The sequence below is a fragment of the Sphaeramia orbicularis genome, chromosome 4 (assembly GCF_902148855.1).
Source record: "Sphaeramia orbicularis chromosome 4, fSphaOr1.1, whole genome shotgun sequence".
Taxonomy (NCBI): domain Eukaryota; kingdom Metazoa; phylum Chordata; class Actinopteri; order Kurtiformes; family Apogonidae; genus Sphaeramia; species Sphaeramia orbicularis.
This window is the reverse complement of record NC_043960.1, coordinates 45727018-45753893: the sequence shown is the minus strand read 5'-3', so window position 1 is coordinate 45753893 and position 26876 is coordinate 45727018. Positions and strand designations below refer to the sequence as shown.

The 26876-nt window shown below is 38.4% G+C and overlaps 2 protein-coding genes across 3 annotated transcripts; one reads left to right on the top strand and one right to left on the bottom strand.

Moving 5' to 3' along the window:
• Positions 1-25: 25 nt before the first annotated feature.
• On the bottom strand, positions 26-5725 carry tax1bp3 (Tax1 (human T-cell leukemia virus type I) binding protein 3). Its single transcript, XM_030132995.1, has 4 exons — positions 5545-5725; positions 2594-2713; positions 1278-1355; positions 26-373 (listed from the first exon to the last, which is right to left on the bottom strand). Exons 1-4 carry the CDS (start codon positions 5581-5583, stop codon positions 215-217), a joined length of 396 nt encoding a protein of 131 aa, XP_029988855.1. The 5' UTR covers positions 5584-5725; the 3' UTR covers positions 26-214.
• Positions 5726-15353: 9628 nt separating this feature from the next.
• Positions 15354-25644, top strand: LOC115417446 (dimethylaniline monooxygenase [N-oxide-forming] 2-like). 2 transcript variants are annotated; one of them, XM_030131371.1, is made up of 11 exons: positions 15354-15543; positions 17000-17140; positions 17896-18084; positions 18182-18347; positions 18453-18595; positions 22497-22696; positions 23484-23717; positions 23818-23939; positions 24026-24098; positions 24722-24791; positions 24928-25644. In XM_030131371.1, exons 2-11 carry the CDS (start codon positions 17009-17011, stop codon positions 25297-25299), a joined length of 1701 nt encoding a protein of 566 aa, XP_029987231.1. In that variant the 5' UTR covers positions 15354-15543; positions 17000-17008; the 3' UTR covers positions 25300-25644. The 2 variants fall into 2 exon arrangements, with proteins under 2 accessions (XP_029987231.1, XP_029987232.1); XM_030131372.1 differs by lacking the exon at positions 15354-15543 and adding an exon at positions 15569-15717.
• The last annotated feature ends 1232 nt before the right edge of the window (positions 25645-26876 follow it).

Below are 26876 nucleotides of genomic sequence, written 5' to 3'. Positions count from 1 at the left end.
TATATATATATATATATATATGCTACAAAAACCTGTATAAAAAGTGAGGCAGATGAGTGGTAGTGCGTGTGCAGGTCGGATCAGCCTCCCATTGTCTGGTGACATGTGCACACGTCGGCTCTGCAGTAGAAGGTCTGACACGGTCTGTGTGATATTCACTATAAAGGCCAGGATTCAAAGTCTCAGTACAACGGTTCATGTGTTGGCTACTCCATCACTGTTTGTAACAGGGGTACTTTTTTCCCATCGACTGTTTGACAGCTTCCTCCAGTGACTTCCTGGTTACCAGCAGCCTAACAACGTCTTCTTTCTTTTTAGTGAGTCGTTTGCGTGCCTGGTCATGAGTCACCATAGTCATATCCCAGCCATTAACCTGTAACAATAAACATAAAAACATGACTTTTCAAGGATAATGTAATTTTATTTACTGTTCACAACTTGTAGAACATGAACAGAAGTGGACGTTTGATTATTTAATTATTTCATGAATGTTTAATAGCAACATCATTTGTTCTCTAATTGTTAGTTATGGTCATATTCACCTCAAATGGTCAGAAAAAATACACTAATGATTTTTGAGTATTATGTAATATTACATATCCAAAAATATGCAACAAATCATTGTTTTTTAATGACTAGAAAACCAAACAACTCCACAGACTTAAGGAAAAGCCTGAGGACAGCTCAGTTTTTAACATTTCTCTTCATTGGGTTATTGTTAGGGTCTTGGAAGAAAGAGGCATGCTCCCCCATTCAGATATCTGTCAAAAATCAGTTTTAAAATGTAGATTTACAGTTGATTTTATCTTGAGACAGAAAAAAACACAATGCAAAAATGTATTTACTAATAAATTAGGAATGCAATTTTTAAATTTAATACTTAATTCACTCCTCCTTTCACAACTAAAAGAAGAAGATGATTATCAAAAGGTGAGTAAATGACATTCCTAAATTCTCTTTCCTTTTTCTCAGGACTTTTAAAACAATGTTTGGTACTTTTAATTAATTTTATGATCTTTCCAGGTTTTCGGTTACTGTGAATGTTATCAGTGTCTAGTAAGTGCACATTGAGACCTGATGGTCAAGACATGCATAAACATAAGCCTTTTTTATTTGAATTTTTATTTTGGTTGATAAAGGCTGTTTTCCTTTTTTTCCCCTCAGTTGATTAACATTAAGGCTCCGAAGCTGCTCTTCTTGTCCATCGCCTGCTTGATACTCTTAATACTGTGCTCATAGTGCCATCTTGTGGATCTAAATTTTAGGAAACCTCTTGCCTGCATTATTTTGTCTCCCATCATCAAACCTGCGACGTCTGCTGGTCCTCCTGGTGATATCCTGGTCACATAAATGCCCTTTAGAAAAGACAAACACTACATGTTACATATTAGCAGGACTTGATAAAATTATCACACATCTATAAATATGTTGCACTATGTTTGAATGTTCAAAATAATCATTTTTTATTTTTAACTACTCAGCTGTAATGGCTCAAGAAAATGAAGATTAGATCAATATTCCTGTTTACGTGCAGCTGTGCACTGCCAGATTAAACTCTTTTTTAAAGGTTTTCACAGGTGGAAGATGTTCAGGATCCTACTTCAGCCCTGCTGAGCTGCACATGTGCAACTGCCACAGAGGAAAGAAGGAAAACACGTACAAAAATGACAAAATAACAATAGCTGCTAAAATGTGAAGAGCACCGGGATCGCTGCTTCTACATGTGTTGCCGTTTCATTCCCATGTATTATGATGAACAAAACCATGGGAATGTGGGAACACACAAAAAATGCTGTGCTGCCCCTGTTAAGTATTTTCCAGTAAAAACAATATATAAACTCAAGATCATAATAACTCACAAGGATTACGGCTACATGAGGCTTACTGTGATTAAAACTTTTTGTTCTCCAAAGAATATGTCTTCAAACATAGTAAGAGCAACTTTGTATGTGAACTCACAGCTCTGTGGGGAAGTTACATCAATTGACTTATCAGATGATAACTCAACACGATGGTATGGGTGTTAGTCTTTGGTGGAAAGACAGTTTATACTGTCTGGTGTTTCTTGCTTTGTTTCTGAGTGTGCAGTGCACACTGTAAAACACACTGAGCTGCAGGACATGACTGTGTGTTAACCTGTTCTATTCCTTTCTATGACATCATTGATTCAAGGTGCTTTGATTTTTACCTGAGGCTACAGGTAAGGTGTTCAGACCTGCCCCTCATACACGTTAGCAAAGTACTGAGTGACTCTAGCACCAGTATGATTCAAGTAGTTACAGATGTGAGTTTGAACATTACACAATATCACATGGACATTTACCTCAAAAAGCACTGAAATCAAAAGACAGCATACGTTCCAGACTCCACTTTACAGCTGTATCTGCTTCCACAAAACCAAACCAGATGTGCTCATTGACAGTTATGTTTACTCTATCTCTATGTACAATTGTTAATGAGTCAGTATCTAAACATTGAACATGTATTTTGTTCATGTGTTTTTCTTGCTGTTTTTTTGTGTATTGTTCCACCTCATTCATCTACCCATTGAATATTACATTTAAAACACACATAATGACCCACACAGACTTACTTTGTCAGTCTTGTCCTCAGAAAAGGGGTTCTGCCCTGGGTCCTGATCCATTCCACCTCCAATGCTGAAGCCCAGGATCAGGTTCTCTCCCTGCCTTAACTTTTTGATCTCAATTCGTTGCTTAAAAAACAACAAAAAAACAAAAACAAAAAACGAAACAGTAAATATTGGTTTCTGGGTTTCCTCTCATCACTTCCTGAGAGGTGAATTTTAATCTTCAATTCACACATACAAACTAAAACTAGAATTAAAAACTACATAATAAAAACATAGTATAGTGACTTTCATTTACCATAACCACATACAAACTGGATCTTAACAGCTTTTTGCAATTGATTGTGCAGCTCATCCCTGCATCATCCAATTATGTTTAACTTCCTGTAAACACGGTTTATGTTTATTTATGAGTGGACAGACTACTATTGTCACAAACCCAATTCCAAAAAAGGTTGGGTGCTGTATACAATAAAAATAAAAACAAGATTCAATGATTTGCAAATACACCTAATACTTCCTAGATTTTACTCACATAAGAGCACAGAAAACAACCAAGAAACTGTAACATGTTAAGTAAACAACAAAGTCATTTTGAATGTTAGGGCAGCAGCATGTCAGGAAAACTGAGACAGGTGGATGTTTACCACTGTGTAACATCCCCTCCTCTTTTATTAACAGCCTATACATATCTGAACTAGAATTATGTTGTCCCATTCTTATCCGATGCAGGAGTCTAGATGATCGACGGTCCTGTGTTTTCTTTTGTTTATTCTATTTTATCATACAGTAAATGTTGCAGTACACACTATGTGGTTTAATATTATTTTGCTGAAATATACAAGGTCTTCCCTGGAAAAAAAAGTTATCTTTGATCAAAACTTATCCTTTAAACTTGTAAAGAATTAAAGATTTCAAAATTATCTTCACAATTATTGACAATGACCGATACAGAAATAAAAAATATTTTTGACCATATTACCCATGCATATGAATAACTGATCAAACTATACATATGCAGTTTATGGAACTGTGAAAGAACTAAAATACTGAGCAAATATTTTGATGTCAATTCTGTAATTACATTCTCCTTACCAGGAAGACATTTGACAACATTTTTGGTAACAAATTGTTGATTATAGAGGCTGTTCCCAGTTCCCTCATCCACATTGGGACAGAGGCTTGTGTGTGTGTGTGTGTGTGTGGCTATTAAATGAAACAGATGAGTGTAACAGCCACAACACTCCTCAACACAAAGACTGTCAGTGTGTGATACGATGAACTGTCAGACAGTCACTGAGCAGTGTGTGAATCTGCTGAGTGGAGCTCTATTATTACTGAGTAATGGTCAGCTGGACTCCTTACAGCTATTTCTAAATGTGGAGTGACAGTGGTGATACTTTTATTACTCACACTGTTTAAATCACTGGTCTGCAATTTTTAAATTATTATTATTATTATTATTATTATTATTATTATTATTATTATTATTATTATTCATTTATTTTATTTTTTTTTTTACAAATGACCTGCCTCAGAGATTAAATGTGTTGAATCGTACATACTGTAATAAGACAAATTGGAAAACAAATTACAAAAGTGCTGGTTATCTGATGTTTTCAATGTGTATGATAAAGTGTTATTACACATATATAGTGGTTTATGTACATTTTTACAATAGATTTCTACAAAGAACCTGTAAGGTAAATGTGTTGTAATGTTAAGACAGTGTTTTGAAGTAGATCTGGTAGCTTTGACACAGATATTCCCTTTGACCCACTCTGTCATTAATTAATCTCAGAATTTCAGTTTGACTCAAGGCTGTATCTTGGACAGTACAGTCAAGAAGCATTTTTGACTTTACCAAGTTTGAGTCACTAATAATGACAGTTAAAGTGTGAGTCACTTTCAGGCTAGAGGCTTTTTACGAGTTAGTTCACTAGTTCATCAACACAATAACGCATTTAACAGGACAGCTGTAGCTCTTTGGAACAGGTTTACATCAGTCATGTTATTTGCAATGAATGACATTAGTTTCTGAAGTCAAATTAGGTCAAGTGTGTGTTGTTTCTTACATAGAAATGACACTGATCAATAATACAGATTATACATTTGGACAATACTTGATTCATTAATGACTTTCACAGAGACCTACTCCCACAATTCATGAAAGGGATCTAAAAACTCTAATGTAAGCGTATGTTTTCAGGTCACTGTGAGTCTTTTTTTTCCCATTAAATCTTTATTGAGTGAGGTAGAGTATACAGACAATGTATACAACAAGGAAATAACAAGTTTGCCAGGGGGAATGCACTACAATACAATGTCCAGATGGTTTTTAGAGCCTTTGTGTTTCCAGATATACCTAATAGATTTAAATAAAGTTCAACATCTTTCAAAAAATAAATAACACTTGGTTTTGTGTTACAGAATTTACATTTGTGAAGGAAAAATTTAGCAAGTAAGAGAAATAAATTAATTATATATTTTTTTCTCCTTTTAAGGGTATCTGTAACAAAATAAGGTGACTGTCTAGTTAACTCAGACCAGTGACGGTGACGCCCATCTATTCACTCTCGAGACGAAGCTTTTTATTTACAATTTTCAACATCTCCTGACGATTTTAAACATATTTCTACCGTGTATTTCGTTTGACTGAGGGTGTGAATCGCAGCTGTATTTCGTTAAAGTGTTGTAAACTGATGTTTAGTTCTGTTTTGAGACGTGTAAAGTGCTAACATTGTGCGCTAGCTCCTCCCGGTGACATCCATGAACTCCTCACACTGCGGACACTTCACATCACAAACACCTCACTATGGCTAAAGGGTTGACTTAAAAACACTCTGTATTAGTTAAGTATCTGTTTTGTAGCGTTCACCTACAGTTAATGCCATCTTTGGATGAGAAACTGAACAATAGACCGACCGTGAACGGAGCAGCCCCGTCCCCAAACTTACCACAACAGCGACCACCGGCTGTCCTGGATTCACCGACATGTTGAAACTACAATGTAGTGACTGCGCACAAACACAAACCTTCAACCGACAGACTTAGAAAAGTTAAATACAGCGAGTTCGTATGGTTAAAGGAGACAACTTCCGAGTTGGAACAGTTTATGATGGCAGGCTGATCCCTGGATCCAAACCAACGACCTCCCACATGACGTCACTTTGCTCGCCAACGGGACGGGTTCGCTTATTTTGAGACAGCGGTCATCCGGGAGGGGCGGTGTCTCAACTGTTGGTCAGGTCATCGCTTCACAAAATCGGTATGCGAATTAAGTCAGTCCGTAAACTAGACATGCGCACATTTCCGGATTTGTGGACTTGTGGCTTGGTGCAATGTTAACGCAAGAAATAGTAAAAAAGAAGGACTGTTTATAAAGTACTCTGTATATATTTTGATGAAAGTTATGATGTTCCGCGTTGCATTTGTATGTGGGCCATTCCACCGAATGGGTGCCATTTGTTTGTTATAACTCTCCCAAATTAAACTTCATTTTTAAATCTTTTTTCAACACTGAATCTAATAACACACATATTTAACTATTCAAAATGTGTATTGGTCCATCTCAGGCAACTTTATTTCATTTTTACAAGGTTTTTAAGCGGAACATGATTGCATTTTTCTCAGTCCTGTTACCAAAACTCATGTGACATTTAAAAAACACACTTAAAAGCTTGTCAACTAATTCCTTTGTTTTCCTCTCAACAAAGTGTTTATTTTAAAGAAATGGTTGGTTACATGTTAAAATAATTAATATTTGTGACTAAAAAATCACTATATATGCACGCAAGTTGTAATTTTCTTAAAACTGCAAAGTCATTTTTTCATTTTAAAGGAGACCCAAACCTCAAATTTATCAACATTTTTATGATGGAATCCATGAAATACTTGGACAAAGAATGGACCACACATAATTGAAAAAATCTGGTGGTTTATCTTTATTTTTTAGAAAAAGTTATTTAGTAACAGGAATGAACATTGGGTAACAGGAATGAATGTGTGTGTGTGTGTGTGTGTGTGTGTGTGTGTGTGTGTGTTAGAGTGGTCCAAAAATTTTTTTTTTCAGATTCTCTGGATATGGTTCCATATGGTTCCTCTGGTTCCATATCTGGCCAAATTACTTCGGTCCAAATTTTATGCAAATTAATTAATATTTAGAGGTTGCACAGACACGTGCAGATTGCTCTATATACTATAACAGAACTAGCCAAATGAATATAATAATTTCAACTGTAAAACTTTAAAATCAAGTGAATAGTATTATATTGAGTAAAATTCACTAATAAATCAATAAACCAGAGGATGCTACTCACTCCCGTTACTGTTACTCAGTCCTGTTACTCTTTATTTGAGTAACAGGACTGAAAGTAACGGGAATGAGTTTTTAGCACAGAATTAGCAAGTTCATGAAATACAGCCACATGGCATTCATGGTAATAGCATGAGAACACTGAGCACATTCTTGTGATTTGCAAAAAATCTGTGTTTTTAAGATAAACAAATAACATCTAAGAAATAATTTTGGTAACAGGACTGAGCGTTGAGATGAACCTTCTCAGTCACAGTTACAATATCATCAGATATATAGAAAAAAAAAGAAAGAACTTAGTTTTGATCTTCCCATGGCCTTCAGAAAATCCAGCTGATGTAACTTCCTGCTGAACATGGGACTTATGGAATATTCCAACTTTTTCAGAGAGGAGAATGTGTTAGGGTAACAGGACTGAGTGAGAACCCAGGGACATGACTAAAATGTATATTTTCACAAAAATATTATGGATTTCTCATGAAGAAAATGTATTTAAAGCATAGGTGGACTATGGAGTCACACAACAATGCAAAAAAACAAACAAAAAAACAACATTTCTGAAGTATTTTAATCATTATATTTCATGGTAAAGTGTAGCATTAGAGAATGGAGACAGGCAACAAATGCTATTTTTCAGTGTTCTAGGTAGTTTTTATTAATGTTTTCAAATAAATATTTGAAATTTTCAATTAGATCAATGTGCAGGACACTTTGCTTAAAGGTAAAATGTATTTTAGAGTTGATTTTCATGCACATTTATACATATAATGTCCTGGGGATGGAAATGGCACCCATTCGGTGGAATAGCCCATGTACAAATTATTTATTACCAAAACATTTGTTGTAACTGTGTAACAGCACAACAGGAAAGAGAAAAATATGGATCAGCTCAATTATTGACACAGTTTTTCAGCTCCTAAATTTACAAATCACACAAGATTAATAGCAGAATTTGTAATTTGCATGAATTGTTTTGAAAACTTTAATGTGTGTGCACAAATAAGGCCTTGAAATAAACAGAGCATTTCTTCTCAGAGCAATGATTTTCAGTCTTAAAATCCCACGCAAAGCAACGTCCATAAAGACATGGATGAGTGACTTTGTTGTGGAGGAACTGGACTCAACCTGACAGAACACCTTTGGATGAATTAGAGTGGACCCTGGGATCCAGACCTTCATCCAGTATCAGCACCTGAACTCACTAATACACTTCTAGAGGAATGGTCCAAAATTCAATAAATACTTTCCTAAATACTTTCCTAAATAAATACTTTCCTAAATACTTTCAACACTGGAGCACCACAAGGGACTGTTCTGTCCCCCTTCCTCTTCACTCTGTTCACATCAGACTTCCAATACAACTCAGACACCTGCTTTCTTCAGAAATTTTCTGACGACTCAGCAGTTGTCGGTTGTATCAGAGGAGGAGGGGGAGTACAGGGGCCTGGTTAAGGACTTTGTAAACTGGTGTGACCTCAACCACCTCCAACTGAACATTTCCAAGACCAAGGAAATGGTTTTGGACTTTAGAAGGAAGAGGTCCAGACTGGTGCCAGTCACCATTCATGACACAGAGGTTGAAGCTGTCTCCAGTTACAGGTACCTTGGAGTCCAACTGGACAACAAGTTGGACTGGTCCTGTCATATGGAGACTCTGCACAAGAAGGGGCAAAGTAGACTTTATTTCCTACGGAGATTAAAGTCTTTCAAGATCTCCAAGCCTCTTCTGTGCAGTTTCTACCAGACTGTGGTGGCTGGTGCCCTTTTTTTTGGTGTGGTGTGTTGGGGAGAGGGAGCTCGCATTTCTGACAGAAACAGACTGAACAAACTCATTAAGAAAGCGAGCTCCATCATTGGGACTGGACTGGAAACAGTTCAGCAGGTGGCTGGGGTGAGAATGCTCAGGAAACTGGACTCTATTCTGAAGAACGCATCTCACCCATTGCACCATCTTGAGGTGTTCAGAGAGAGCACCTTCAGCCACAGACTGATCCCCCCTCGGTCCAAGACTGAACGCAGTAGGAGGTCCTTCCTGCCGGCTGCTATTAGACTTTTTAATATCGCTGTGCGATAAATTATTATTGTATGCTGTGCATACTTAGGTGTGTTAGGTGTTTTCAGGTTATTGTATTATATACAGTACTTGTATTGTACATATATATATAGATATATATAGATATATATATCTTCTATTCTGTTTATTATTTATTTGTTCCATTGATGACTGTTTGTGGGATGTTCATGCGATGGGTCAGAGTGTTTTTCTTCTTGTACTGCTGCTGTTGTAACAAAGCAATTTCCTGCAAAGGATCAATAAAGTATCTATCTATCTATCTATCTATCTATCTATCTATCTATCTATCTATCTATCTATCTATCTATCTATCTATCTATCTATCTATCTATCTATCTATCTATCTATCTATCTATCTATCTATCTATCTATCTATCTATCTATCTATCTATCTATCTAAATCTGGTGGAACACCTTCACAGGTGAGTTGAAACTGTCATTGTTATACATGGAAACAAATGTGTTTCATCCTAGCTCAACTGCACTTTTTTTTCAAATCAAGGTTGAAAAGACTTTTGAATATTGTCAGAATGTGTGTATGTTTTAATCATATATCACTTGTAGTTTTCACTTTAAATTTAGGTTATTATTGATTCGCCCCGTGCTGCTGCCCTCTACTGCTCTCTAGTGGCTACTACAACACACTGCAGCTTTTTTTTATAGTGTAACTGATAAAACCTGTTAATGCTGCAATGAATAACACACCGCTGTTCACACAAAAACTTTAATAGAAGAACTGTTCATTGTGCATAAATCAGGAGGAGTAAATACAAGTAATAATAATAATGATAATGATGAACATACAGAGTAAAAGGAGCATATATGGATACACAGGGCATTAAAGATGTAAAACCTTAGAACACTAGATGGATTCAACCTGGACTGAGTATTAAAGTAATTTAATCACTGATACACGTTTTAAATTTGTCTTCAGGAGTCTTCATCTCAGGTTCAATATTCTACACAGCAAAACAATACAATAATAAGACAGCAATTTAAAAAAATAAAAAATAAAATAAAATCATACAAGAAGTTATTAAAAAAAAAAAACCTAAAATATGTACAGAGATAAAAAATGACACTTGACACATTTATCAGACATAATGTCAGCAGGTCAGTCAGTCAAGAGTGGGACAAATTCTGGTGTTTCCATGGCAACTGCCAGCATCCTGTACATCTGTCAAATACAAGTGACATATCACATACTGAAGGATTAAACATGGTTTTACTTTAGGGCCATGAGCCACCCACCAGTGGAGAGGCTTTAATATTGTAGGGATTCAGCTTTAAACCCTGATCACTGTTAAACATTAGACTCTATGTACAGGGTGGGGAAGCAAAATTTACAATGAACATTTAGTTGTTTTTTCTCAGCAGGCACTACGTCAATTGTTTTGAAACCAAACATATATTGATGTCATAATCATACCTAACACTATTATCCATACCTTTTCAGAAACTTTTGCCCATATGAGTAATCAGGAAAGCAAACGTCAAAGAGTGTGTGATTTGCTGAATGCACTCGTCACACCAAAGGAGATTTCAAAAATAGTTGGAGTGTCCATAAAGATTGTTTATAATGTAAAGAAGAGAATGACTATGAGCCAAACTATTATGAGAAAGTCTGGAAGATACTATTAAAGAAGAATGGGAGAAGTTGTCACCCGAATATTTGAGGAACACTTGCACAAGTTTCAGGAAGCGTGTGAAGGCAGTTATTGAGAAAGAAGGAGGACACACAGAATAAAAACATTTTCTATTATGTACATTTTCTTGTGGCAAATAAATTCTCATGACTTTCAATAAACTAACTGGTCATACACTGTCTTTCAATCCCTGCCTAAAAATATTGTAAATTTTGCTTCCCCACCCTGTATATTTACTGGCACGGCAAAAATAGGAAAAACTCACAAACACACAGAGTGTGATTATGAAATAAAAACCAAAGAGAAAGACTAAATTAAAAAAAAAATGAAAAACTTTATAAAAACTCTGGTGTGTAAAACTAAAGGAAAAGGACAGTAAAACTAATGAATTCCTGTCCATATGAAGTATTTCCAATTGTTTCCAGCTGCTTTCAGAGGAGAGTTCATGAGTGAGTCAAACACAGTGAGTCAGCTCCTCAGATCTGATAGGACTGAACATGTTTCAGCCAAACTCCAATAAGAACGGGGAACAGCTGAAAAAGAAAACACCCTGAACATTCAGACTGGACCATGACCATGACAAGGAAATGGGACAAAGGCATAAACAAAACCAACTCTTTTTCTTCACGTTGGAGTGTGGATGTGGATGCAGAATATTCATCATCTTCTCCCTGCCTTCAGACTGAGGTGGCCCCTGCTGGCCTGGAGCAAACATGCCATCAAACATGTCCTGGTCACACTCATGGGTCTCTTAGTCCATGTAAAGTCAATTTAATCTCTGAATAAAACAACCTGATCAGAGAAAATGATGCTGACATTGGACGTGTCTGAAACCGCGCAGTCGTTCAATCCTATTGTTTGTCACTGACTTTTTCTGGTGAGCAGACAGGAGGTTGGTGTGGTGGACGGTAGATCTACTAAATCCAGGACTTTGCCACCAGAGACTGGAGTTCACATCATCCGTCTTTCCAGGTTTTAGGTTCATACGATCACATCACCATCATCATTTTTATCTCATCTATGTTTTATTTAATTTATTTTCCATATTAAACCAAGCCTTGGTGTTTTTCTCTAAGCTCAACCATAAAAACCATTAAATATACATGTGAAGATCATGCCTTCACTGGTGGTTGAAAAGCGCCATGAGTCACTGAAACAAAAATAAACACACCTGAGAAATACTGGGCTGAAAAACAGTTTTGAAGAAACATCCAATGTCAGCATTGAAGTGTGGTTTGTGTGTTGAATAAAGATGTGAACAGACCTTACAGTAGAAGTAGAGGGAAATGTTCCCTATGATCAGGATGAGGACTATGAACACCACCCTGATGATCAGTCCCACCACACAGGCTGAGACATAAGAAGAAAGCATCACTTTGGAGCTAAAGCGTCCTGACATCTGGGAAAACCATCCAAACTGTATCTGTTTGTCACTATTCTGCTGCTGCTCACAATGTGAAAAGAGCTGATCAGATTAATAATGACCTGGACCTCGTGTATAGAGACTGCAAATGAGTTTAAACAGGGCCTGCAGATGGGATTCCCTTTTTGAGATTCCCCTCTCTGCATGATCAGCTGGTGACGTCAAGGTGGACTTGAAGCAGAGGACTGACAGTGAGCACCTGGACCAACTGATAAATGCTCTCACAGACATTAACACTACATTAAATGCATTTATCAACAAGTGAATTTTGTGTCTTTGTCTCTTTATATGGTTGTTGCCGGACTGAATGGCCTCCCGGACAGGATCGGCATCAATGGGTCCAGGGTCTGGCTGGTCTGGATGGTCTGTTGGGTATGTGCTGCTCTGGCAGTAGGATGGCGTGCCAATGTGTTAATTGTTCATCTGTGTATCTCTGATGTGCACATCACTCTGAGGAATGACCTTTTTTACATTATTAACAGTTTCCCAGAATCACCTCTAAGTGTCGCTAACGGTTCAAAAGCACCTGAACTGGTATGCCGGCCATGAAGTTGGTGTGGAGCACCATACATTTCCACAGTCATTTCACTCTTTATCCATCTGAACGTGAGCGTTGAAAAGGATGTACGCACCCTTTATACATGAGGCCCTTGGAAACAACTGGAACACATTCACATCTGTTGAAGGAAGATATTCTGTCTGAAAAAAACTGCACCAACTGGAAAGATTTTCCTCATCAGGATGTTTATTCTGAGTTCATTGTGATTCTGTGTTTGAGTTCAGACTGAAGTTTCATTTAGGTAGGTAGGTAGGTAGGTAGATAGATAGATAGATAGATAGATAGATAGATAGATAGATAGATAGATAGATAGATAGATAGATAGATAGATAGATAGATAGATAGATAGATAGATAGATAGATAGATAGATAGATAGATAGATAGATAGATAGATAGATAGATAGATAGATAGATAGATAGATAGATAGATACTTTACTCATCCCATTGGGAAATTTACAGTTTGTGCACAGCACCCCCTATTTGAAATGGGTTCCCACAGTTATGAACATAACAGTTGTTTAAGATATAAACGTATACAAACGCTAACGCACACCAAAGAAAACAGGATATACAACATAAATGTCAGCTAATACAGGAAATACTCTCGATAATTTGAAAGATGACAATATCTTATTAGCTTAGCGCTGGAACTGCTAGATCAGCTGCAATAGAAATGAATGGGTTCTGACGGCGTTACACTCAATGTAGGAACTACCGGCCCTACCAGAACCCGGAGGTAGGTCCATATTTTGTCCGCCATTTCTTACAGCGGGACTCTATGGAAGTGTCTCTACTCTGATATATATCTAAGACTCTGCTCAGTCCCGTTCAGCCACTTGAGTTCGTTAATACAATGAACAACTGAACATTTTAGGTAATCGGCTCAAAGTTTGGTCATACTCTCAGTATGAACTACAACCGCTGCTGCTGACAAACAATTATGGTGTACTCGGAGAAATGTTTGACGGAAGTCTTGACCCTATAGGTGCAAATGTTGTGACGTAACTAGTTGTAAATGTAACAAATTAAGAAGGAACTGAAATTTTAAATTGGAATGAATTTACTCCCTGGCTTTTTTTTTTTTTTTTTTTTTTTTAGATCTTTATATTTTAAGTTATTATTATTAGTAGTATTAGTAGTAGTAGTAGTAGTAGTATTTGTCTTCTTTGTGTCTGTAATCCTGTGCATTATGTTAATCTATTTGTTTGGATGAGTTTTCTTTTTGACATCTTGATGTTTGTTCAAAATTTCTCAATGTTTTACATACAAGTATATTTTCAATAAAGTTGAAAAAAAAAGAAGAAGAAGGAATTGAAACGGGTTGTAGAAATCCACTCAATTTTTGCCAGAATGAATATAAAGATAGCTTTGCAGCATCTCGAGGGTTCAAATTCAAAGCTTATGAACTGTTAGGGTCCCCAAATACACAAATAAATGTACCAAGGACTAATACAAGTGGGTTTAGCAAAATATGACCCCTTTAACCTCCTGAGACCCAGTAAGTAAAATTTTTCACCACTTTACATTAAATAATTGCCTTAATTTTAAAAACCACACACAAACAATTACAAAGTCAGCTCACTATCACCTCAAGAATATTTCTAGAATTAAAGGACTGATGTTGCAGCAGGACCTTGAAAAACTTGTCTATGCATTTATCTTTAGTCGAGTTGACTACTGTAACAGTATCTTCTCTGGTCTGCCTAAAAAGCCAGTCAGACAACTGCAGCTGATCCAGAATGCTGCTGCTCCAGTCCTCACTAAGACCAAGAGAGTGGACCACATCAGTCCAGTTCTGAGGTCTCTACACTGGCTCCCTGTCTCTCAGAGAATAGACTTTAAAATTCTCTTGCTAGCATATAAAGCACTGAATGGTTTAGGCCCAAAATACATCAGAGACCTTCTAGTCCAGTATGAACCATCCAGACCACTCAAGAGGTCTGGTGCAGGTCTGCTCTGTGTTCCAGAAGTCACAACTAAACATGGAGAATCAGCGTTCAGTTTCTATGCTCTGTATATCTGGAACAAACTACCAGAAAATATCAGGTCTGCTGAGAGTCTGAGTTCTTTTAAGTCCAGGTTAAAGACTCACCTGTTCACTGCTGCCTTTGACTAAAAGGCTTTTGACTTTTTAAATTTCATATTCTCTTTCGAAATTCTGTACTGCAACTCTTACTTTAATATTTTTGGGTTGTATGCATCATTTTCTTACTTGCTGTTTTTAATCACCTTTTATATGTTTCTTTTATAATGTTTTAAATGTGTTTCTTTTTCCCTTGCCGTTGTACTTCAGTGTCCTGTGTGAAGCACCTTGAACTGCCTTGTTGCTGAGATGTGCTATACAAATAAACTTGCCTTGTCTTAACTGGAAACAGCATGATGCAACAGTTCTGTTAGATACATTTTTTATTTATTTATTTATTTATTTTTAATATAACGTCCTTTTCAGTGGACTTTTATTCTTTCTTTCTTTTTTTTTTTTTTTAAGTAAAGCTGTGAAACTCTAGTCCATCACAGAGGACAAAAATGCATTGCCGGGTCCCAGGAGGTTAAACTGCCTCTGAAGACATGTGGTGGGTTCAGTTGTGTCCACTAGATGGCGCTTTCCACCAACATCCATTCACTGGAACAAGTTGAAGGAACATGGAAGAATTTCCTGGTTCTGGAGACTTTCCCACAGTCTGTCGACCATGTTTGAAGGGTATATTTCATGCAAACCTCTAAATGCCACCTTATATAAAGTACATTTGTCCATTTCAGGGAAGCCTTAGGGCTGTACACTGCATCCCCGCCCCACGCTGATATTAACTTCCACTGAGATCATCTGGACACGCACACAGGGTTAAAGTCCCTCCTGCAGTCTCTCCTCTGTCCACCAACAGACCAGTTTACGAGAGACTCTGTGACTGCAGACCAGGACCCAGATCCCTGAACCAGGTGAGAAGAGCTGACTCAACAGATAAAAACTAAAGAGACGTGTTTGAACAGGAGCTGGTGGTTATGTGACCCAGAACAGACCCTGATGTGTCTGCAGCTGCAGGAAACACACACCCACGTTTACTGTACTTATATAACAACATTTACAGGACAATACTTAAACTTTTCCCACAGGTAAGATGTCGAATGTATGCATGTTTTAAACAGTATCATTCTGATCTGTGAAAATGGTCTGTTGCTATTTTATTGTTTTTTAAATGTTTATGTGTTAAAGTAGTCAGAGCAAGAAACTTTCACCACTTAGTTCTGTTAAGCAGTGTGACGTTTGGGTTGTCAAAAATATTTGATGAAAGGATAAGATTTATTTGGCAACAAAAATACAATACAAACCAATATAATGTAAAGTTTATAGTGTGGTGAATATCTAGAATACTCAGGTAGTAGCTCCTGTATCTGTATGCACACTCTAGCCTTTCTATCACACAGACTGTGAGTCCTGCTTATAACAGCTAAGGATGTTTTGTTACAGATATTTAAAGTAAAATTTTTTGTGTATTTTCCTGATCCTTTCACTTTTTCACCAGCACAAATCCAAGTTTTAGTCCATCTGTTCAACTGCATCTTAGCATGGATATCTAAAAGACCAACCACATGACAACCACATGTAGATATGGTTAAAATGATCCAAACCAAATATCATTATGGGAAAGAATGGCGATTTAAATGACTATTTACGTAGCATGGTTGTTATTTGACAAACTGATGATCTATTGGGTTTTCTATGCACGACCCCCTGAAGGGTTTACATAGAACGGTCAGAAAAACAGAAAATATCTAGTGAGTGGTAGTTATCAGAGCCAAAATGCCAAAGGTGAATGATCAGACTGGTTTGAATCGATAGGAAAGCAAAAGTAACTCAAAAAGCCACTGGTCGGACCAGAGTCTGCCGAAGGACATCTGTAAACACCCAACACACCAGAGTCTGAAGCAAATGAGTTTGAGTCATGTCGTCTGCAGAAATTTTCACACCAAATCATACTAATCCTCCAGGAGCAAACCAAGGCAACAGTGGAGAGAAAAAAGCCCCTTTACAAAAGTAAAACCTCAGACAGAACAGGCTCAGCGTAGACAGCCATCTGTTATGATTGGCTGGAGTTATGAAAGAGAAAAGAAGAGTGTGTTTGCAAATAGTATCTAATAAAGTGGCTGATGAGTGTAGATTAGAAGTGTGTGCTCATGTTCTGGTTACTCTGAGTACCCACATATATTCAGCCTCCTCCTTTACCTGGGTTCATCAGCCTCAACCCACTCCTCAGAATGTCAGTACACCTCATTGTATATATTTGCCTGTACCTGCATTGGAGTCTATAGTAATACACATCAGACTTAGTTGTGATTTGGAGTAGACTAGTGTTGTTTTCAGATATAACATACCCTGTGTTCATCTTTACACTAGTGTTCAGCCATGGTTCGACGTGTGGCGGTGGTGGGAGCAGGCAGTTCTGGTTTGGCATGTATCAAGATCTGTCTGGATGAAGGCTTGGAGCCTGTGTGCTTTGAAAGCAGTGATGACATCGGTGGACTCTGGAAATTTAAGGTGAGTGTAGGTGAAGTTTTTACCCTTTAAGTGCCACAGTGGCAATATTGCAACAAGCAACATAACTGAATGAAACAGAAAATAGCTCAGAAAGAGTTGTTGGCAAATCTTGTTATCACCTAAACGGCAGACATGTGCCCCTTCAAACCTAACACCATTTCAGGGCATGTTTCTATTCAAAGTGAAGAAGGAAATCCAGTTTCAAAGACGTGGTCCTGAGCTGGTTTAGTAAGTAAGTAAGTAAGTAAGTAAGTAAGTAAGTAAGTAAAGTTTATTTAGCTTTTGTTTTGATAGATAGGGACAGATTTGGCTACTCTGCTGCTTGGCTAAAAAGCTACTAAAACTTACTGCATTTTACTTTCTTCTAAAGTTTAAATTCATGTATTTTAAGGATAAGATGAAAAAACAAAACAAAAACACATAGAAGACTTCCATGTAAATATGTACAAAGTTTTCAGAAATTTCAAAATTTTACTAAAAGTTACACAATCCTGTATGGCCACCATCCAGTGATGTCACAATATGCAAATTAGATGAGTAGATTTGCTCCCATTATAATCTTTGGGTCATACCCAATATTTCTCTCCTTTACAGTATGATTTTATCTCTAACCACTTCCAAGCGACAGCTTTTTAAAATCAAAATGAATATTTTCTTTTTAAAGGGTTAAAAAGCATTGGATGTAGTCGCTCTGTTTTCATCTTGTAATTGTGAACAACAGTATTTAAGCTCTGTTTCATCCTTTGTTTCCACAGGAGTCACTGGAACCGGAGCGCACCAGCATCTATCGTTCTCTGGTAGCCAACACCTCTAAGGAAATGATGTGTTTCAGTGATTTCCCCATGCCTGCTCATTTTCCCAACTTCTTGCACAACTCCATGCTCCAGCAGTACTTCAGGCTCTACGCTGAACACTTTGACTTGCTCAGATACATCCATTTCCAGGTGATTATCTTTCCCCCTCACCAGTGTTTGACTGGCATTGTCATTTCTATGTAAACTCAAAGCTTTGAATGTGCATTTGTGTGATTGTGTGCATCAGACAACAGTGAAGAGTGTCGCACAGAGGCCCGACTTTCCTCAGACTGGTCAGTGGGATGTAGTGACCATAAACAAAGATGGAGAAGAAAAAGAGCACATCTTCGATGCAGTTATGGTGTGTTCAGGACACTACACCCACCCATTCTTACCAGTATCAGATTTTCCAGGTCAGTAAAACACAGTTAACAGGTTTGATGACTGTTGACTGACTCTACTGGATTAATATTAGCCCTTTCTCGCCCATATTCCTCCCTCTCTCTGTTTTCCTCCAGGTCATGAGACATTTTCTGGCCGGTGCTTCCACAGTTGGGAGTATAAAGATCCAGATTCCTGCAAAGGAAAGAGGGTGTTGGTGGTCGGCATTGGCAATTCTGGGGGAGATATAGCTGTGGAGATTAGCAGATTTGCAGACAAGGTGAGGAAGTTGAAGAGTTCCAGTGTTCTGCAGAGGTAATAACACAGTTACTGAAAGGTGAGTCCACCACCCAGGCAAATCACACTATTTGGCTCATATGGGACTTTTTTTTATTTCATGACTGTGGAATCAGCATCAATCACATCATTCTGTTTCAGACCTCTTCCATCTCTGATTCTAAATCAGATGTGATTTTTTTTTTTTTACAGTGCTGCCTCATGCAACTTTTGTGTCACTCCAGATCAACATTTGTTATAATGTGAGCTGACACGTATCACTAGGTGAAAGAACCTCCTTCTCATCCTTTTTAAATTTTCTTCTTTAGGCATTCTCTGCACATCTGCTTATAGATAGAATTAGAAATACTTACATGAGTGACCTTTTGTGACTTCATCACTTCTACTCAGAATTGAGTTGTTCTGTTCCCCGATGAAGTCTCTTGGATGAGATGAAAAGTTTTCACCAACAAAACCAGTCCAGTTGAACTTTGAAAACAGCTAAGGATGAACGATGACCTGGGAAAAAGAGAACTTACACAGACGTCTTACATCAGTGACATACAAGCGTTAAATAGTACTTCAAGTGTGTTTACACAAACGTATTTAATGTGCATTTTGAATTTTTTCCTCAGAAAATGTTTATGGAAATGGAATTTTAAGTTACATAAAAGGTTTGTTTTGCTCACCTGAGGTGAATTTCACCTTTTTTCCCAAACAGAAAATGTATATAAGGAAAATTTTAAATATCTATTTGAATAAGTTCTGATGTAGTGAACATTTACCTCAGGTGACTGATCAGCTGTTTATGGTATATTGGCAGATATTTTGATAGCAGTGGTAGTAGCACGCCCCCCATGGAGAGATGAGCATGGAAGTAAATGTGTAGAAAAGTGTGAAATTTGTCTGGTTTAATTATCAATTTAATTAATTAATTTAATTGGAAGACTGAATTATTCCTCTGAGTCTGAACAACAACAGAATGCTTCTTTTACTCTTTTTTTAATAGAACCATATTCATTTCAATGCAGTTTTATTTATCGAGCCTGATATCACAACAAAGCCACCTCACAGGGCTTTACAGAAATTGTTGAACTGATTAAAAAAAAAAAAAAAAAACGCAATGAAAATAAGCAAACAGTCAAGTAATCAGTAAACAGTCGGTGAAGCAAATGGATTTATGTTCCGGGCATCCCCCATCCTTAGACTGTCCTTCTGAGCAAGGAAAAACTCCAAAAAACCCAGTGGGAAACAGAGAAACCTCGGGGAGAACCACAGTGAAGGAGAGATCCGCTCGCAGATGAGACCAGGACTGACAGACGTCCATTTGATGATGTAGGTCCAGTCTGTAAGGAGGCAGAAGGGTGGGAGTACATGCAGACAACTGAGTAGATAATTCTTCTGATGGCAGCAGAACTCTTTCTGTTATTTGCAACAAACTAGTTTATAGAAATGCACAAAATTGGCATTTCTATTTTTTTTGGCACTTTTTCAAAAGTTGAGTTCTGACACACTTGGACATTTTAAGGAAACAAAAGTAGTGCGCAACATCTTGTTTTTGTGAGTATGAGTCACTTCAGGACTGTAACCAGTTCAGACCGGAATATAATGAAGTGAGTTTGAGTGAGTTATATTGCAAAATAATTAAAAGCAATGCAAACAGTGAAAAACAACTGATCTGAACAACATATCTGACTTGACCTGCAGTGTAAACTAGGGGTTTAATGGTGCAGAAAAATTTTGGTTCGGAACGTTTTCGGTACAGGGGTCTTCGGTTTGATGCATTTTCGATGTGTTTTCGGTATAGTGAAGGAGACCAGTTAAAGGGGGGGGTGCTCCATAACTACCGAAAACTGAGGCTCCCACAGAGTCGGGCGCACTGTGTGCGGTGCAGACTTGACGTACATTGTCCGCCGATGTTTGAGGTTTCATAGTCAAGTGTACCAGTTTCCTTCATTTACATCAAAAATTGTGTGACACCGAGTACCTGTATGTGGAGTCCACGCATTTTAAAAACTAGTGGCATTGTACCCGTAGCGCCATTGTACGATTGTGCCCTGCCGTGGTGCAACATCGGGACATCGATCAGACACACACGCGTCAGACAAACATGCGCCGGACACAGAAACATTCATTATAGTAGGATTGAGCTTTGTTCAGATGTGTCCGACAGTCGTCTGCTCTGCTTTGAGTCCACCTCGAGTACGTGTGGACATCCACAGAGTCAAGTATGCTCGATTCTGTGGGGGCCTTTAACACACTTCGAACATCCAATCCAGCTACCGTGCCCCTGTTATACTCTCTGTTGTCTAGTTTACTCCCCCCCCCTTATCGGCACCCCAGCCTCAGAATAAAGTATTTGGGTTTTTTTGCAGCGGCGCTGGGAATTCAGCAGCAGCACAAGGTTTGTGTGGAAATTTAAGGCGAGTGTTTGCGTTCTTCACATAGGCTACAGAATCAGAATTGCCTTTATTGTCATTTGACAGTACAGAGTACATCAAACAAAACTGAGATCGATGATTAAGGACATCGAGCCGCTGCTCCTAAACTGGTGCGCCACCACAGAACCATTTTCTTCAAAATTTGCAGTGAAGAACAAGATAATGCAAAGCACAAATATAAGACATCATACAGTTTTCACACAGTACATGTGGACACATGCTGGAATTTTTTCATGGATTTGAAAGAAATTCGGGGGATAGGGTGGAAAAAAAGGAAAAGGTAGACAGCAGACGTGATTTGGGGTTTGTGGCAAGGAAAAGTGCATATGTGCTATGTATTTGTGGAATGTGTGTGCAAGATAAGAGACACCAGTGGGTCATTCTGTCCTTCAGTTGTTGCCAGTTCTTATCAGTTCACTCCTACTGTTGTCCGGACCATGAAGATGTTTTAACTGCAGGGGGAGTAGATTAGAGAAGAATCCTGCCGCTTCCTCAGCTCCCAGGCGAAAACAATTTAGGCCATGGGGGAAACTTGATTTCTGTTTTAATTTAGTATAACTTACATTTTGTTATACCTGGCCTCAGCATTTCTTAGCATTCCGACCAGTGAGGTCTCTACACAGTTCGTCGATTTTCTCCTTCAGTCCCGCAGATTGTCGGAGGCCTTCAACATTGGCTCTCAGCCCTTCTGCAGTCTGGCCCACGATATAATCCAACTTCTTATACGAGTCCGCAGCCCGTCCGGCCAGGTCTCACACACTGTCCCCCTACTGCGTCACCACCCATTGTAATTGCTTCACGTTGTCAGTCACCGCTCCGAAGTGCTTCTCAATTTCCACCGACAGCAGCAGGGTCTCTTTGCATGCTGCTGTCCTACCGATTTTGCGATAGATCAGGGCCATTCCAAGACCAATCAGGTGTCCCACTATCATAAATCCAAATAGGTAGGTGTCGTCGATGTCCTCCACCAACAGAGCAGAGAGACAGATCACCCTCCACTTGTCCCAAGCGTCCCGGGTGTATCCGGCTGCAAATGTTCTGTCAGGGCAGGCGGGCTCCCCGGGGCCATTCTTCTTGGGTGAAAAAATCATGTCAATTGCGCTGAGTGACCAGTTGATCAATTCCACATTTGCTGTTCGAGAGCTCAACAAGCAGGGGATCCAAAAGTTAGAGTAAGTCAGACGAAACACTGCAAGGCCAAAGCAGAGTGGGGGAGGCAGAAACAGCAGGACAGCTCAGCTCAGAAAAACATGTCTGCTCTCTTCGAAGGACAAGTCAGAAGTGTACATGTATTTGTTTGGGACAAACAAGTGCACATTACACCCCTAGTGTCACCATAGCTGCTCCAAACTGAAGGGATGCATTAATTTATTCATCTGAGATCTTTAAATCTGTTCTATGGTTTCTATGGTCTTTAGACTCATACACCAAAATTCAGTCCCATGTATTTGTATTGTTGAACAGACATTTTTCAGCACACGCCAAGGGACCTGGGTGATAGGCAGGATGTCCAGCAGTGGTCTTCCTCTAGACATGATCGCTATCACTAGGCTGAACAGCATCCTCATGTTCCTTCTTCCGAAAACTTTGGTCAACTGGACAGCAGAGAGAGCCCTGAACCACAGATATGACCACACACTCTACGCCCTGAAGCCCAAGCACAGGTGACCTCAGAGACTCTCAAAAGCTCTAACAGTATACCATTTAACTACTCTGTACAACTGATGAATCTGACTTAAAGGGTACCTGTATTTCTAAAGATCACGTATAATACTAGCGGATCTATCGGGAAACTTATGTTATAGCCCGTTGTCAAGTACACGGGAGTACTAAGTCACTGTTCTGTCAGTCAGGCATAGTCAGAGACATGTTGCCTTCTTCACGGGCTGTTCCAGCACCGGTAGTGACACAGATTTGTTGATTTGAATTTGGATTTGCGGAGTGCAAAGCTTCGGGCTGCACAAACAACAAGCTTGAGCACGTGCTTTCCACTCAGTCTTGCTCACTGACTTGTTTACTCGCACTCAGTCACCTCGAATCTATGCGGGTACGTCACTTCCAGCCAGCAATGGCTGCTCCCCACAAGTTCTGCCCCCAGACGTAATTCTAGTCCAGTGTGATGCATTTATGGCAAATTTTTTGTTTGTTTGTTTGTTTGTTTGTTTTTTTTTAATACTGTATTTGCACCTGTCTTGCTTATAAGTCATATACACAGCATGATTAATGTCATACACATAACCAGTACAGGTACCCTTTAAATGCAATAGAGTAGATAATAGTCAACCTTCATTAAATGACTTTCCTCACATGGTTTTCTCCACCAAAATTTAACAGGATTAAAAAAATGAATACATTTGTTAAAAAGCTAATTTCTATTTGGAAATAATGTCAATATGGATAGAGCTGATAACAGTACTCACACATCAGTTAACCATTCCTTCTCTTCTCCAGACTTATGGACAAACGGCCGTTGATTAATGATGATCTTCCTGGCCGAATCCTAATAGGGAAACTAGTGATGAAACCCAGTCTCAGAGAATTTAAAGGATCTGCAGTTGTATTTGAAGACGGTACTGTGGAGGAGAACATTGCCGCTGTGATCTTCTGTACAGGATACATTGCAAACTTTCCATTCCTGCCTCCGGTTCTGTGTGGGGGGCCTCGCGGAGAGTTCACCTTGTACAAGTGAGGGTTTATAAAGCATATTGTCAAATTGCCTTTGTACAAGGATCTTCATTATGTCAGGATTATTCTGATTTTTAATGGTTTTTTAAACACATTTCAGGAGAGTATTTCCTCCATCCTTACAACAACCTACACTGGCTGTTCTGGGTCTTTTCCAGACAAAAGGGCCAATCATGCCCATAGTGGAAATGCAGGCTCGCTGGGCTGTGAGGGTCTTTAAAGGTGAACATGTGTGAGCTTTAAACACACACATATGTGCTTTAGGTCTAAGATCCCAGTGTCACCTGTTGTTATCTTTCATTTTTAAGGTCTGAGCCGTCTACCAAAGAAGGAAAAAATGCTGTCGATTATTGAAGCTGAGAGGAAGAGAAACATGAAAAGGTAACATCTTCTCATAGAAGAGGTCTTTGGACATTTCAGTCTATCACTTGTATAATATATACATTCCTGTCAAAAAAAGCCACCCCATAAATTGAATTAAGCAAATAGTTCAGATCCTTCCATTGGATAATTACTGCAGTGATTCATATGTTTCAGCTACAACAACTCCTTTAACCTTTAACTGTTGCAGTGAGGAGTGTCTCATTTGTTAAATAATCACCAGTTTGATAGGAGTGTAAAGACTGGATTGTGTTTCAGTGGAATAATGTAATGAGTCCAGACTGACCCTGAGGGGTACATCAGGGTGAGAAGAGAGGTGGATGAAGTGATTACCCATCATGCTTAGTGCCTACATTACAAGCCTGTGGGGACAGTGTTATGTTCTGGGGTTGATTCAGTTGATCAGGTCTAGGTTCAAGAACTTTCCAAAAATGACAGAAATAAATGCTGTGGTGTTGTATATGCTGCTAAAACAATGGCTCAGTGAATGCATGTGGTAAAAGCTAAAGGAGGTTCAGTCAAATGTTAGTGTGGGTGTGAGACTGTTTTGTATTTTTCTGGTCAGGCTGTGGATATTGTAAATAGTGACATGATTAATTGATTCCTCTCTTGTGTTTTCTCAGCTATCCCTGTCCACGACAGGCTGCTCTCCAGGTTGATTACATCCCTTATCTGGATTTCATGGCTAAGGAGGTCAGTTTAAGCACTGACTTTTGGTGCTATTTTTATTTTAAATTTTGTTTTCTCTTGTGTTTATGTTGCGATACCTCATTGTAAAGCACTCTGGTCTGTTTTTTATCATGTCTACATATGTGATGTCTAATTACAGGTAGGGGTTCGACCAAACTTAATGAGGTTGTTACTGAGAGACCCTGGGCTCTGGGTGAAGGTCTTCCTCGGCCCCTGCACTCCGTACCAGTATCGTCTTAGTGGTCCAGGACAGTGGGCTGGAGCCCGTCAGGCTATTCTCTCTCAGTGGGAACGGGTGACTCAGCCTTTCAGGACCAGAGCGGTACCAGAGCCACAGACTGGGAGGTTCACCCTTTATTCTGTGTGGCTGATTGCATTGGCAGGAAGCGTGATGACAGCTGTACTTCTGTCTAAAAGTGAAATGATGCCAGTGATGCAGAGTGCCGCTTTGCTTTTGGACAGGTGCAGGATTTTCCTACGTGACGTGGGGTTCACCAGTGAAGGGCTCTGACCTGGGGAATTTTGGGTCCAACCACCATTCAGGGCTTTACATACTTACTGCTGTAACTTTATTTTAAATGAAAGACACTGTATTTTCTTTCATAATGCATGACCAAATGAAGCTGAACTTCTATTTTTATCTTAAAGCAACTTGTGCTGTTCATAAGGAACCACTTTTCTTTTGTTTACTGTTCAGTAAGAACTGCATTTATCTGTTTTAATGGGGTATAATATATGTATTAGCTTTTAAAATTATTGCTTGGACATGCTTTATAGCATGCGCAAAAGTCCTATACTAAGGTTTTATGAAGCAGGAAGACATTTTAGTATTTTGTGCAAAGAAAATAAAAAACAGTGAAGTAAAAGAAGACATTGTGTACATCACTATAAACCCAACGGTAGATTACATCCAACAACACTGCACAAAAAACACAATTAGTAAATGTCATGATTATTCTCATAGCTTAGGAATAACAGACGCAGAATTGTACAAAGCTGATTCTAATAGTTATTTCAATGTCTCAGTATGTTTCAGTGTGTCACAGTAGACACATGGGCCACAGAGGGTGGGGCAGGAGTGGACAGGATGAAGTGTAGGTTCAACATTACACTGCTGTCTACAGATAATCACACCAAAACCCTATAACCATAAAACAATATGACATAACCATATAAGAGCATCTTAAAGTGTTTTATCACACCAGACATCATCAACAAAGGCACCAACTGAGCCTGTACAAATGCTCTACCTTAAAATAAAAACATTAAATAGGTCAAGAATTATATTTAAAAAAAGTCACTCTTAGAAAAATGACTACATGTAAATGTCTCTGTGGGCTTTTTGCACATGTGTGTTGTTTGTTCTACTATAATTATTGTATATTAATTGCAGAACTATCTTCCTCAATTTCTTCTTCTTCTTCCCTGGTAATAATATACATTACTGCCACCCTGATGTGTGGTTTATATCACTCTATCACCACCTAACTGTGGATGTATTTTCTTGCACCAAATACAAAACTACACTGAATGTACATTTGTTGACTTACTCCCTCACTGCTCTTGTTCTAGAGTTAATCTTACTCTGTTCACTGTAGTTTTCGAGAGAATATTAATGACACAAAATGCTGAAATGTGAGGGTCAAATAAATGCACTCAGACTTCTACAAACACCAGTTGAAATACTGTGAGAACACAGGAAAAACAAAACAAGGTTTACGCTGTCAGGAGCTGACAGCAAGGGTATGTCCCCGAAATCCCCCCAATCCTCTGCTATATAATAAAGCAAATAAACAACACAATGTACATACAATGTACAATATGACATCAACTAAACTTTGAGTAATAAGAAAAAGATAGATATTTTTGGATCATGATATGAACCACATTTGAGCTTGACTGGCCTACTTTGTCTGTTAATGGTGATAAGTTATCATGTTCACATGAATGGCCTGAATAATGTCAGAAAATTATTTGCTGAATAATGTCAGAAAATGTATTTGTTATTTGTTGGATGATCAATATGAACCAAGTTTGAGCTTGACTGGACAGCTATTTCCTTAATAATGTCCAAAAAACAGATTTTTT

Coding starts and splice junctions, on each gene's coding strand:
- LOC115417446 (XM_030131371.1), top strand. CDS start 17,009: ATGGTTCGACGTGTGGCGGTGGTGGGAGCAGGCAGTTCTGGTTTGGCA. Junction 17,141..17,895: donor GTGGACTCTGGAAATTTAAG/GTGAGTGTAGGT, acceptor TTGTTTCCACAG/GAGTCACTGGAACCGGAGCG. Junction 18,348..18,452: donor ACCAGTATCAGATTTTCCAG/GTCAGTAAAACA, acceptor GTTTTCCTCCAG/GTCATGAGACATTTTCTGGC.
- tax1bp3 (XM_030132995.1), bottom strand. CDS start 5,583: ATGTCGGTGAATCCAGGACAGCCGGTGGTCGCTGTTGTG. Junction 2,714..5,544: donor AGCCGGTGGTCGCTGTTGTG/GTAAGTTTGGGG, acceptor TTGTTTTTTAAG/CAACGAATTGAGATCAAAAA. Junction 374..1,277: donor TGGGAGACAAAATAATGCAG/GCAAGAGGTTTC, acceptor TTATTGTTACAG/GTTAATGGCTGGGATATGAC.